Here is a 13,339-nt window from a genome sequence, read left to right as displayed (position 1 = left end):
ATGTCTACAGAGCAGGTCCTTCTTTTTTGCTCAGTCGACGAGGTGTCACTGCCAGCATTGAGCTGATTGACAGCCGCTTCCCCAAAGTTAGGCACCAGGGAGCCATCTGTCAATCAGCATTACGTCACAAGTGATGCCCTGATAACAGTGCAGAAGAGAAGGAATTACCTTGTCTACATGAAGTCAAAGGAATCACCACCTGAGCCGGGAATAGATAGTCGCTGGGCAGAATAGGCAGGTAGTTAGGAACTACATGCCGGTAAGTTTTTAACCCCCACAAGTAAAAAAAAAAAAGTCCTGTATAGCCCCGTTATCAATAAATATGCATTTACTATGCTTTTTCAAAAATGTGATTCTGGGAATATCCCTTTTAAAATATGAAAAGCCTCCAATTTCCACCTCAATAGTTACTAAACATTAAATTTACTATTGTTATTGGACCAGTATGCAGATTATTCTGTGTGGAAAACAAATTCTATATTAGCATCAACTATTAGTGTCAATTGTGATATCTCAGTGTTACCTGGCACTTATGTTTGAGAGCAATTGCAGGTTCTTAATCTCTAGGGATTATCAGTAGTCTAAATCATTGTAAAGGCATTATGTAAATTATTTATTTCCTTTGCACATAATGACATTTGCTTTCAACTCATTCTCTGTTTTGACTTGTTATGGTTGAATTATTTTCATTATTAAAAAAGAAATGTAAAGCCATGCCAAGATGGTGCTAAAATTATCCTTCCATATAACTGCTGTCATTTCGGTTGTACTCTTATTTAATACGGAATTTATTGGGTGTAATTATCATGATTCTGACAGTAGGCACTTCTGCCCATGATTAGATTTGTTTTTTAAAGGGTTTCTGCCACAAATCCTTGTACACAAAAACGCCCCTCATCTACAGGATACACCGATCTAATGTAATCGTGCACAGAAGTCACTTTTGAATTCAAACATTGATGTTTCTTTCTTTTGCCTTTTCCCCATGCTCACTTGGAGACTTGTGGGCATGTGGTAGTGCTGCATCGCATAACTCGCTTGCTTTTCTGCTGAAGTCTCCTACACAAAAAGCCAAAAATGTTTGTCGTGCTGATCCAGTACAGCTCTCTATTAACTGTAGAATCTTACTCGCTTGACAGAGGAGGAAAAAGGCTGCTAGTCATGCTCCACTGACAGTTCGAGAAGAATGGGGGACATTTTAGGGTAGATCACTGTTAAGCCAAACTGGAGAAGAACATTAATAACTTCCCAATGATAAAAGACAAAGAAGAAATTCTAGAGGGCACTGTAAGGAAATATGTAATATCAGGTTAGAAGTCTGACATCTAAATTAGTATCTACATTAGTCATCTTTGTACAAAAGGACCATAAAAACTTTTATTGCAGGCTACGGCATGTGAGTATGGAAGGAACCCAAGCCAAGGAGGATTATCTCTTGTAGTAGAGAGTGTTGTTCTTGACAGCTAGGCCGGGGGTTGTCCTAAAAGGAATGGGCATTTCAACATATATTGTTCAAACATTCCCCATTGCCTATAGTAAGAATGGAAGAAAATTAATGATTTAAAATTATTTATTTGTTATGCTTAGCTTTTATAGTGCCATCATATGCTGTAGCACCTTATATACTTTATCATTGTTGTCCCCAATGGGGCTCACAATCTAAATTTCCTACCACTATGTGTTTGGAGTGTGGAAGGAAACCAGAAAACCCAGAGGAAACGTACACAAAAACATGGAGAACATGCAAACTTCTTGCAGATGTTGCCTTGGTGGGATTTGAGCACAGGACCCCAGCACTGCAAAATAAACAATGCTAACTACTGAGCCACCCAACATTGTGCTGCCCAACATTCATTGTACTTGCCCTCTTATAACTTGTAAAACTGAAATTTCCCTAGATAAATGACCAGCAGTCCTGGAAACCTGTTCTCAGGACTGCTGGTATGAAGAAATTTTACAATTATGAACAATTGAATGGTGTTCACGACATGCTTGGGGGTCAACCAAGTCTGAGTGTGATCCATCGTACTCTTACCTTCTGGGAAACGGAAGAAAATCTGTAAATTGAAAGCTTCAGGTATTTTCTGCTATTTCCCCTTTTTATTTAATAAGTGTTCTGCAGACTTGTACTTCACCTTATTTTGTGTGTTATTACTCATTTTTCTCGTAAGCATTATCTAAGTTTTTACTACAGAATTCTGACTTAAAGCTTTGGTGTCAGAGACACCGCACTACACTTGCTCATAGAGCCAGTGCGTGTGTCCTGAGTACAGAAGCAGTGCTGAAAGTTACCTGGGGAGCAGGGCAGCAGAGGTGACCAGGCGTGCTTCATAGAATCATAGAATGGTAGAGTTGGAAGGGACCTCCTGGGCCATCTGGTCCAACCCCCTGCTCAAAGCAGGATTCGCTAAATCATCCCAGTCAGATATCTGTCCAGCCTCTGTTTGAAGACTTCCATTGAAGGAGAACTCACCACTTCTCATGGCAGCTTGTTCCACTCATTGATCACTCTAACTGTCAAAAAGTTTTTTCTAATATCTAATCTGTGTCTCCTCCCATTCAGTTTCATCCCATTGCTTCTAGTCTTTCCTTGTGCAAATGAGAATAAAGTTGATCCTTCTACAATGTGACAGCCCTTTAGATATTTGTAGACAGCTATTAAGTCTCCTCTCAGTCTTCTCTTTTGCAAACTAAACATTCCCAAATCCTGCAACCTTTCCTCATAAGACAGGGTTTGCAGACCGGTCACCATTCTGGTCGCTCTTTTCTGAACTTGCTCCAGTTTGTTGATGTCTTTTTTAAAATGTGGTGCCCAAAACTGGACACAATATTCCAGATGAGGTCTGACCAAAGAGGAGTAGAGGGAAATAATGACTTCACGTGATCTAGACTCTATGCTTCTGTTAATACATCCTAGAATTGCATTTGCCTTTTTTACTGCTGCATCACACTGTTGACTCATATTCAGTCTGTGATCTATTAGTATACCCAAGTCTTTTTCACATGTGCTGTCACTTAGCCCTATTCTTCCCATTCTATATATGCTTTTTTCATTTTTATTGCCCAGATGTAGTACTTTGCATTTCTCCCTGTTAAAAACCATTCTGTTAGTTGCTGCCCACTTCTCCAGTTTATTTATATCTTTTTGAATCCTCTCTCTCTCTTCTCTAGTATTAGCTATCCCTCCTAGCTTTGTGTCATCAGCAAATTTAATCAGTTTACCCTCAATTCCTTCATCTAAATCGTTGATAAAGATGTTGAACAATACAGGGCCCAGGACAGAGCCCTGTGGTACCCCACTTGAGACATTCTTCCAACTGGATGTGCAGCCATTTACGACCACTCTTTGGGTCCGATCACTAAGCCAGTTATGAATCCACCTAACAGTTGCCTTGTCCATTCCATACTTAGTCATTTTTTCAATAAGGATTGTATGAGAGACTTATTGAAATAAGCTAATCAAGCTAATAGTGTCAGGGTCCAGTCAGCGCTGGAAAGTAAAGAGGCACGGGACCTGCGGACACTGAAAATGAGCAAGCTTGCACAGGACCTATGGTCATGTGACTGCAAGGGGGCGTGGCTTAGCGTCCTGCTTTCAGATATGACAGGACACCATACAACAACTCAGAGTCAGGCAAAACGGAGGTCACAACAGTACGGGCAAACAAGGCACAGGAGGGACAAACAGACGGGTAGTCAGACAAAGCCAAAGGTCATACACAAGAGGGCGACGTGGTACCAAGGGGACAAGCAGAGAGGAGTCTGGTCACAAGCAGAGTGTCATACACGAGAGGTAGCGCAGTACAAGAGGGTCAGGCAGAACTCGTAACAGGGACAGAACCAGATCAAAACCACACAAGCAAGCAAGATATCAGGCACAAGGCACACGTACGCACAAGGTCAACTAACTCAGCCGAGGGCAGGAGTATAACTGACACCGGACCCAGGTCCAGTGAGCACTAAATAGCCTCCTTCTGCCAGAGAGAGGCAGCACAATTAACCCATAGTCTAACCAGGGCGGGTCAAAGCGAAATCCCGTCCTGGATCATGACATTTGGAAAGTTGCAAAGTTTTTGCACAATGCAAGATTGCACCAAAATTTAGCAACTTTTGGCGTTTGCACACCATTTTTACCCAGCTATGACATGTAAGGCATAGCTGAGATGGGACTGGAGCACGGTAACCCCAGCGTTCACTAGTCCAGTCAAATGCAGTCGTTGGGACACTTCTGATTCATTAAAAGGTGCACGACTCTTGGTGAATCAGGAGTGTTTGACTCCAGCGCATAGCCTCATGAAAACCGGAATGAAAACAACTGGTTTTGATGAATCGTGTCATAAACCTGTAATACTTTTGGTCCTTGTAAAGTATCCGTATCCTTTCTGAGTGTTTCTCAGGTGTCTGGACCATGTTGGGATATGATTTATGTTTAATTTGCATCCTGAGTGGAAGGTGATTGCAAAATTAAGTGAGTTGGATTAGATTAATCACTTGCAGTAGCCTGAGTGTTCCGTGCCAAGAAGTGTGTACATGTCCGACTATCACTGTGATGAATATCAGAATTTTTTTAATACATTTATATCTTGAAGTAACTTATTTCACAGGTTTACTGATAGCTATATACAGTATCTTGAAAAAGTATTCATACACTGTGAGCGTTTCCACATTTTTCCACGTTACACCCACAAACTTAAATGTATTTTTATTGGGATTTTATTTCGTATACCAACACAAAGTAGCAAGTATTTGTAAAGTGTAAAGGAAATGATACATGGTTTTCTAATCATTTTAGAAATATAAATCTGAAAATTCTGACGTGCATTTGTAATCAGTCCTCTGTGGTTGATACCCCTAAATAAAATCCTGATTGACCAATTCCCTCCAGAAGTCACATAATTAGTAAATTGAGTCCACCTGTAATCTATTCTCAGTATACCCTGCAGCTGTACTGTGAAAGACCTCAGAGGTTTGTTTTAGAACATTAGGGTTCAAACCGCACCATGAAAACCAAGAAATTCACCAAACAGGTAAAGAGTGAAATTTTGGATTAGAGTAAAGGAGGGTTAGTTTTATATAAAAAAAAAAAAAAAAAAAAAGCCCAAGCTCGGCACCTTATGGAGCACTGTCTAATCCATCATTGAGAAATGGAAGGAGAATTTGTCCACAGGTATATTCCACAAGTCTGGTCTTTATTGAAGAGTGGCAAGGAGAAAGTCATTTTTGAAAGCAAGCCATAAGTCCTTTTTGCAGTATGCAAAAAGCCATGTAGGGGATACAGCTAGAATGTGGATGAAGATTCTCAGGTCAGATGAGAACAAAGTAGAATTTTTTTCTGCAAAATGCTATGTTTGATGGAAAACAAACTGCCACAAAACAGCTGTTGGGTGACCCGGGACCAGGGGCTCCTTCCCTGTCCCTAACACTACGGGGTGCCCTAGCATGCCCTACTCCCAGAGATACTTCTGAACGTAAAGATGCAGGGGCCTCTGCCCTTGCCTTATCTCCATCTGTTCTCTTCCCCCACCCAAGGAGAAGGGGCGCTTCTGTGCACCCATAGTACACTAACCCGACAAGGCAACACAAACTAGGATTAACAGAAAACTCCAGGAATACAAAATATTCATTCATATATAACAGAGGCATGCACCAGTGCGTGGAGGTAGGGGAATAAACCAAAATAGAGAATGATAAGGAATTGCCATACATACAAACCAAGCAATAGTCACTAATAACTCCTCCAACTCTCCTCATGATCTCCTGTCCCTCCGTTAGCCATGTAGCAAATGCTTGCTCTGACAAGGATTTATAACAGAGTCCAGATTATAAAGGGGAAAGGAGTGGCTAGCCGAGCTCAGCTGTGAGTACAGGGATTTCCAACATGGCCGATTAACCCCTATTCTGCCAGAAGAAATAAACACATTTCTAAAATGTAGTACTTCTTCTCAGTGTCGGAGTAGGAGCAATCAGATGATGCGGTCTTCTGACTCCACACTGTCGCGGTAACCCCGTGACAATAACACTGCACATCACCCTGAAAACACCATCCCCACCGTCAAACGTGGTGGCACCATGCTGTAGGGATGCTTTTTCAGCAGGGAAAGGGAAGCTGCTTATAATTGGTGGGAATGTAGGAGTGGTGAAGCTGATTGTTTCCTCCCTGACACTCAAAAGGCTTACATGTAATTGATGTTTATGTATGTTATGAAAGGAAGAGATACGTACTGGGACTGCAGTTAGCTTAGACAGGGTTAACTGTAATGGCCGGCCCAGTTTGGGAGGGGGAGCTGAGAGTTGATGGCAAGTCCAGGAAGTGACAGAGTTGGTTAGTGTGAGAGCAGTATTTGAAGCAACAGGCCTAACTCAGAGGCTGCTAGGGACAGTGTGGGCCTAATATTCAGGCCAGTGGATTGCTGAAAATACCCTTCCATGTGATTCAGTCTAATGGCCTGTGGCAACCTTGAGATGGACGTCCGTGACCTGAGGTGCACTCAGCATTTGAAGCTACAGGGAACGATGGACTCTGACTACATTGGACAGAAGATATTGCAATCCAAAAACACTGCTAGTTGTGGTGAAGATTCCCTAGGGCTAGCGAAGCCAGTGAGAGGAATGTTCTACCTATATGGAGAACAAGGGCTGAAATTGTATCCGGTACCATGGGGAAAGATGGCAACTCTTTGGGCCTTATCCTGTTCATCTGCCTGTAAATACTGCCATTCATCAAATAAAAGTTTGTTTGGTTTTATGAACTTTGTGCCTCCTGGATTGATTGCTCCCCTGGTTCCAGAAGAGGGATTCTTGGAGTCAGAAGAAGAGGCATGCAGGCCTAAAGTAAGTGTGATGCACCTCACACACAGCAGCACACCGGGACTGGGACACGAGATGTCTGTAGGATGCCAAAGAGAGTGGTAACATAGATGGATGGAGCTAATTAGAGGGCATTGGAGGAAAACTTGTTAAAGGCTGAAAAAGTTTTGAGCCTGGGGCAAATATTCACCTTTCCAGCAGGACAACTACCCTTAACATACTGCCAGAGCTACAATGAATTGGTTTATATCAAAGCATATTCATGTTTTTGGATGGCTGTCACATTCCAGACCTAAAATCTCATTGAGAATCTGTGGCAAGACTTGAAAACGTGCTATTTTGTGTTGGTATATCACATAAAATCTAAATAAAATACGTTTAAATTTGTGGGCGTAAGGTGAAAAAAAAAAGTGAAAAAGTTCACAGGGTATAAATACTTTTTCAAGACACTCTATATACATATTTAGATATCAATCTAAGTAATTTGTATATATCATTTAGATAACTCCTTTAAAGGGAACATGTCAGCAGGATTATGCACAGTAACCTACAGAAAGAATCAGGTCGGTGCTGTTATACTGATTAAAATGATACATTGGTTGATGAAATCAGTCTTGTGGTGGTTGTTCAATTTTTATTTTCAGTTTTTAGTCAATGATATGCTCGTGCTCCAGGGCCGCCTGTGGGGTGTCTTCATGTGGTGCTCTGCTTAGCTGTTCATGATAATGTGTGGAAAAAAAAAACATTTTAAAATGATGCGCGCCTGCGCAGTAGCAGCTATCAGTGTATATAGAGGTGATCCGATAGCTGCTATTGCACAGGAATCGGCAACGCCATCTTACTAGAGTAGAAAAAAAAATTTCCTCCTCCAAGATGGCACCACCAGCGCCTGCACAGTAGCAGCTATTGGATTACCTCTATATACACCGATAGCTGCTACTGTGCAGGCGCAGCGGATGCCATTTGAAAATTGACTTTTTATTTATACTCCTCAGGATAACCTCAAGCACATTTATTAACAGAGTAAACATGCGATTATGCTGTAGCGCAGGTGCCACAACTGGCACCTGCCTTCAGAAGGGTTTTTCTTTTTTTTTCTTTTCTTTTTTTTGCAGTATGTACATATATTTATTATGTAAACTAGGGGGCAGGTCAGTGAGGGATCAGTGACCTGTCAGTAGGCTGCATTATCAATACCTAATCAGAGCACTACATGAAGGACCCACCACACACACACACACACACACACACACGCCGCCCTGGAGCATGAGCATATCATTAACTGAAAATAAAGATTAAACAACAACCACAAGACAGATTTCACCAACCAAGGTATCATTTTATCACTATGACGGCGCTGACCTGACCCTGTCTGTAGGTTACTGAGCACAATCCTCCTGACAGGTTCCCTTTAAGTAATATTGCTGAGTAATGCACAGATATTTTCTTCTTGCAACATATCACAGTTGCCTGTCTTCATATGGAATATTAAGTGGATAGTCAATCATCTAATAGGAGGAATGCTTTACATTTATACACAAGACCATACAGGTCTAGCGCATCTTTCTTGAATTGAGCTACAATTGTTCAGTGTGAACACAGTATGTAGGCAGGTAGATGTTCATTTAGTAGAAATAGGCTGAACTGACAAGCAAGAGCGTATGTGCTTACTGGCTGTGTCAACTCCTATTTCCCTGCAGCTCTTCTCTTATTCATTCCCTCTGGAGAGTATGCCTAGTGTGCTGTAGAGCATCGATGCCGTTTTTATAGCAGTTTGTAGTGTAAATGCAATAGGTGAGGCTAAGCTCAGCCCAGGCCTTTCTTTGAATTATGACCATGTCCTAAAATAAAGACTACCACCAATAATGATGCCCAGAAGAAAAAAAATAAAACAAGGTCCCACCGTGAAAGTTGTGTGTTCTGGAAACAATGAGATCAACATTCAATGTATTCATTCACTAATGATCTTTATTTACTTTGATGTTACTGATCAGCCCTATTCTTCCTTTTTCATTTATTGGGACCATTATTTCTGTTATTTTCCCCATTGGAAAATTTTTTTTTGTTGTCAGAAACTGTCCCTGTGCCTGTAATAGAAGTCACTTGTTGCTTTGGTGATGGATGTGGGTTCCTTTAGCTATTAGATACTTGTGCGACTGCACAGGTTGCCCCAATGCTACGTCCACCCCCTGGTATAAAGACTTCTTGCACACATTAGATTAATGTTGGCAGAACATGCCTTTTTTCGCGGTACTGGATGACTATCTCATGTATGGGGCCTCCCAACTCGTGAAGGATCAGGCATTGTTGAATTACAACACCCAATCCTTTTGTTTACCCAAGATATAAGCCCCTTGGCGGAAGTATCTGGCAGTGTCTCATTCCTGCTTTGAAAATATATTTATTTAATTTACTCATTTATATAGCACCATAAATTCCACAGCGCTTTACAGACATTATTGGCACTGTCCCCGATGGGGCTTACAATCTAAATTCCCTATCAGTATGTGCTTGGAGTGTGGGAGTAAACCGGAGTACCTGGAGGAAACCCACGCAAAGACTGGGAGAACATACAAACTCCTTGCAGATGTTGTTCTTGAGATAGATAGATATATTAGCTGAAGAGCCCAGCGCTGCCCAGGCATAGTAACTAACTGTGGTTAGTTATAGCAAATTATAATCATCCTCCATCCCATAGTCCCGTGCCCATATACCCATCATACATATCCACGATCCCATAGGCCCGTGCCCATATACCCATCATATATATCCTCCATCCCATAGTCGAGTGCCCATATACCCATCACACATTCTCCATCCTATAGTCCTGTGCACATATACCCATCATACATATCCTCCATCCCATAGTCCCATACCCATCACATATCCTCCATCCCATAGTCCCATGCCCATATACCCATCATACATATTCGCAATCCCATAGTCGAGTGCCCGTATACCCATCACACATCCTCCATCCCATAGTCCAGTGCCCATATACCCATCACACATCCTCCATCCCATAGTCAACCATTATGACATCATAATGAGCGGCGGGGCTTGCAACCTATGATGACATCGTCGCCATGGCAACCATTATGACATAAGGAGGGGCGGGGCTTGATACACATACTTTTTCCCCATTATGTAGATAGGGGCAAAATTGTTTGGTGAATTGGAACGCCCGGGGTTAAAATTTCAACTCACAACATAGCCTAGGACGCTCTCGGGGTCCAGACGTGTGACTGTGCCAAATTTTATGGCTGTAGCTGCGACGGTGCAGATGCCAATCGTGGACATACATACATGCCTACATACATACTCACATGCATACACACACTTGAGCTTTATATAATAGATATATAATATATGCTTGGACAATCAGGTAGTCGAGAGAGCTGTCATTTAGCTGACCTCCGTCTAAGGTGTATGGACATATTGAGGTTCATTTTATTGCTGTTAATAAAACACATCTATATATAATTGTCTTATATCTGTCTGTAGCCGAAATCCTGCGTCGCTGATTGGTCACGGCCTAACTGCCGCAACCAATCAGCGACAGTCGCTTAGTCGTCGTGGCAACACGGCCACATTGCTTATTGTACAGGCACATTACAGCCGTTAAAAGCATCACTGCTGCATCGCTCATTACACAGGCACAGTCCTGTATATATACAATACATTAGGTAAGAGCAGAACAGTGACTGCAGCTCTGGGTGTAACAGAAGTACATTAGGTAACAGCAGAACAGTGACTGCAGATCTGAGTGTAACTGGAGTACAATAAATTAGGTAACAGTAGAACAGTGACTGCAGCTCTGAGTGTAACTTGCGTACAATACATTAGGTAAGAGCAGAAAAGTGACTGCAGCTCTGGGTGCAACTGGAGTACAGTACATTAGGTAAGATCTGAACAGTGACTGAAGATCTGGGTGTAACTGGAGTACGTTAGGTAACAGCAGAACAGTGACTGCAGCTCTGGGTGTAACTGAAGTACACTACATTAGGTAACAGCAGAACAGAGACTGCAGCTCTAGGTGTAACAAGAGTACATTAGGTAACAGCAGAACAGTGACTGCAGCTCTGGCTGTAACAGGAGTATAATACATTAGGTAAGAGCAGAATGGTGACTGCAGTTCTGGGAGTAACTGGACTACAATACATTAGGTAAAAGCAGAACAGTGACTTCAGCTCTGGGAGTAACTGGAGTACAATACATTAGGTAACAGCAGAACAGTGACAGCAGCTCCGGGTGTAACAGGAGTATAATACACTTGATGGTGGCCTGATTCTATCAAATCGGGTATTTTAGAGTCTCTGTTAAAATAAAAAATAGTTATATGCTCACCTTCCGACTGCCCCCGGACTCTGTCCCTCCTCTCACCACGTGCCCGGCATCTTCCGGTTCCAGTAATGCTTAGCGAGCAGGGCTGAAGATGACGTCACTCTCGCGAGAGCACGACGTCATCAGCGGTGTTTCGCGCAAAGCATTACTGGAACCGGAAGATGCCGGGAGCATGGCGAGGAGAGAAAGAGTCCGGGGGACGTCGGAAGGGGAGTATATCACTATTTTTTATTTTAACAGAAACTCTAGAATACCTGATGCGATAGAATCGGGCCACCATCTAGTGTATTATATAAAGCCTTTTAATGACTGATCTCTCTTTTTCCAGGATGCTGAGCAGACAAATCAAGAACTAGAAGATAAAGTAAGAGCACTACGAAAAGAAGTGGAAGAAAGTAAACACAGACAGGGCCACTTAAAACTGGAACTGAAACACTTCCTGAACATACTCGATGGGAAGATTGATGATTTGCATGAATTTCGTCAAGGACTTTCTAGACTAGAAATCGATAGTTAAGAGTGTGAATTGTATTTTTTATATATACCCAAGATCAGTACTCGGCAGCAGCGGGAGACTGAGGGCTGGAGGATGCTGTGTTACTTGCTGTGTTTGGATTGCTGGTATCAGTTTATTCTCTTGGCAACCAGTAGTGGCCTAAACCTTTTGAAGCCATTTTTTACTGTTTCTATAAAACCAGAGCCATCCAAGTTAAACAATGCAGCACTCAAAAAATGGTAAAAAAAAAGTTATAAGGTAATTATTATCGATGAGAAAATAAATGTGTGGTGTTTATATATAACAATCCATAACGTTTAATTTCAGAAACAAGGGATGGCACTTAAAAGGTTTGAAGACAGCATCGGTATATCATCTCTTCTGTCCTCCAGTCTCGCTACACCCAAATATGTTAGAATTGCAATAAGAAAAAGCACATAAAGAACAATGGACCTGTATTACAGGTTCGGGCAGCACTGCACTAGTTGCAATAAACCTAATGGCGTGATGGATCATGATGGTTAGATGTCTTTCACTCACTGGTGGTCGGGTGTTGGATAAAAAAGTCAATAAAAAGAACACGTCCTAATGACATGGTTATCAAAACTTAAAACTACCACAGTTAACTTCTTGTAACTAAAGTATGCCAATAGTCTATAAAGAAATATATATATAGCGAGAGAGTTCTCCATTAAGGATATTATATATAAAATAGTGGAGAACAGATAAACATGCCGTTCTATTTAACTTTACATTAACCATTGCAATTTATAGAGAACATTTATTATGTCGTTATCATACATTGTAATACTTTTATGAAAAGAAAAATAATTTCTCTAGCGGTCTATTTTCATAGTGTGGACTTTTCAATTAAATATATATATAGCAGAAACGTCTATAGTATGAGCTGAACTGAAATTCATGAGAGAATAGCCTTTTAATTGACTTGGAACCAGTACCTCATGGAAAAAAAAGTTTAACCTTAGAAATATTAATGATTTAAAGTAGAATTTTTATCAAACTTGGCTAACGTCTGGTCCTTACCATATATTGGATGTAGATAAGCCTACTAGGTCTCTTCTCAGGCAGACAAGGACTAATCTCTCATTTGCACAAGAGAAATAAAATGCACATTATGCTCTTCCATTTGATCTCTACTCTTAGAAGTACTTTTTCAAGAGTTCGGCCTAAAATCTTCAAATTGCTCAGTGGTGTTCCAGACACTTTTTATCCCAGTTATGTAGCTGGCATTATGGGACTGCCATGCTAATGCCTTATAAATATGGAACACAAGTCTGAAAACTTGTACATGTTCCCTTTTATTCTATAATAAAGGATGTTTTCCTGTGGTTGGTCTAACAATCCTTTGTGAGTATGGAGGCATTTAGAAGCCATTGTTGAAAATGTCTTTACTTGCACAGACCTCAAAGTTTCTATTTCAATGTATACAGGGCTGTTCATTAAAAAGCAAATTATAGAGTATTCTGCCTCATTGTTCTATAATGTAGTTTATATTGTACTGAAAAAGCAAATAAAATGTTTGATGAAAAAGGTTGTTTCATGAGTTGCCTAAGGTCTTACATAATGTTTTTGTTATTCCAGGTAATTGATCTCTACCAAACAATTAGTCTTGTAGAAGTGTGTTGGTGCCATAAAGGTCCCCCTGTAACTCCTTGTCCTTATTCATTTTGC

The 13,339-nt window shown here is 41.2% G+C and overlaps 1 protein-coding gene across 2 annotated transcripts in view; it reads left to right on the top strand.

The window, feature by feature from the left end:
* Positions 1 to 13,198, top strand: part of HOMER2 (homer scaffold protein 2) — a 377,961-nt gene extending 364,763 nt beyond the window's left edge. For both annotated transcript variants that reach the window (XM_073568523.1, XM_073568522.1), the window contains one exon: positions 11,480 to 13,198. In XM_073568523.1, coding sequence (XP_073424624.1) covers positions 11,480 to 11,668 — 189 coding nt within the window. In that variant the 3' untranslated portion in view covers positions 11,669 to 13,198. The remainder of the gene's footprint in view (positions 1 to 11,479) is intronic.
* Positions 13,199 to 13,339: the final 141 nt, after the last annotated feature.

This window comes from Dendrobates tinctorius, unplaced genomic scaffold (assembly GCF_039654945.1).
Source record: "Dendrobates tinctorius isolate UK_male_01 unplaced genomic scaffold, ASM3965494v1 ptg000022l, whole genome shotgun sequence".
Lineage (NCBI taxonomy): Eukaryota > Metazoa > Chordata > Amphibia > Anura > Dendrobatidae > Dendrobates > Dendrobates tinctorius.
The sequence above is the reverse complement of the archived record's forward strand: the minus strand, read 5'-3'. Positions and strand labels throughout refer to the sequence as shown.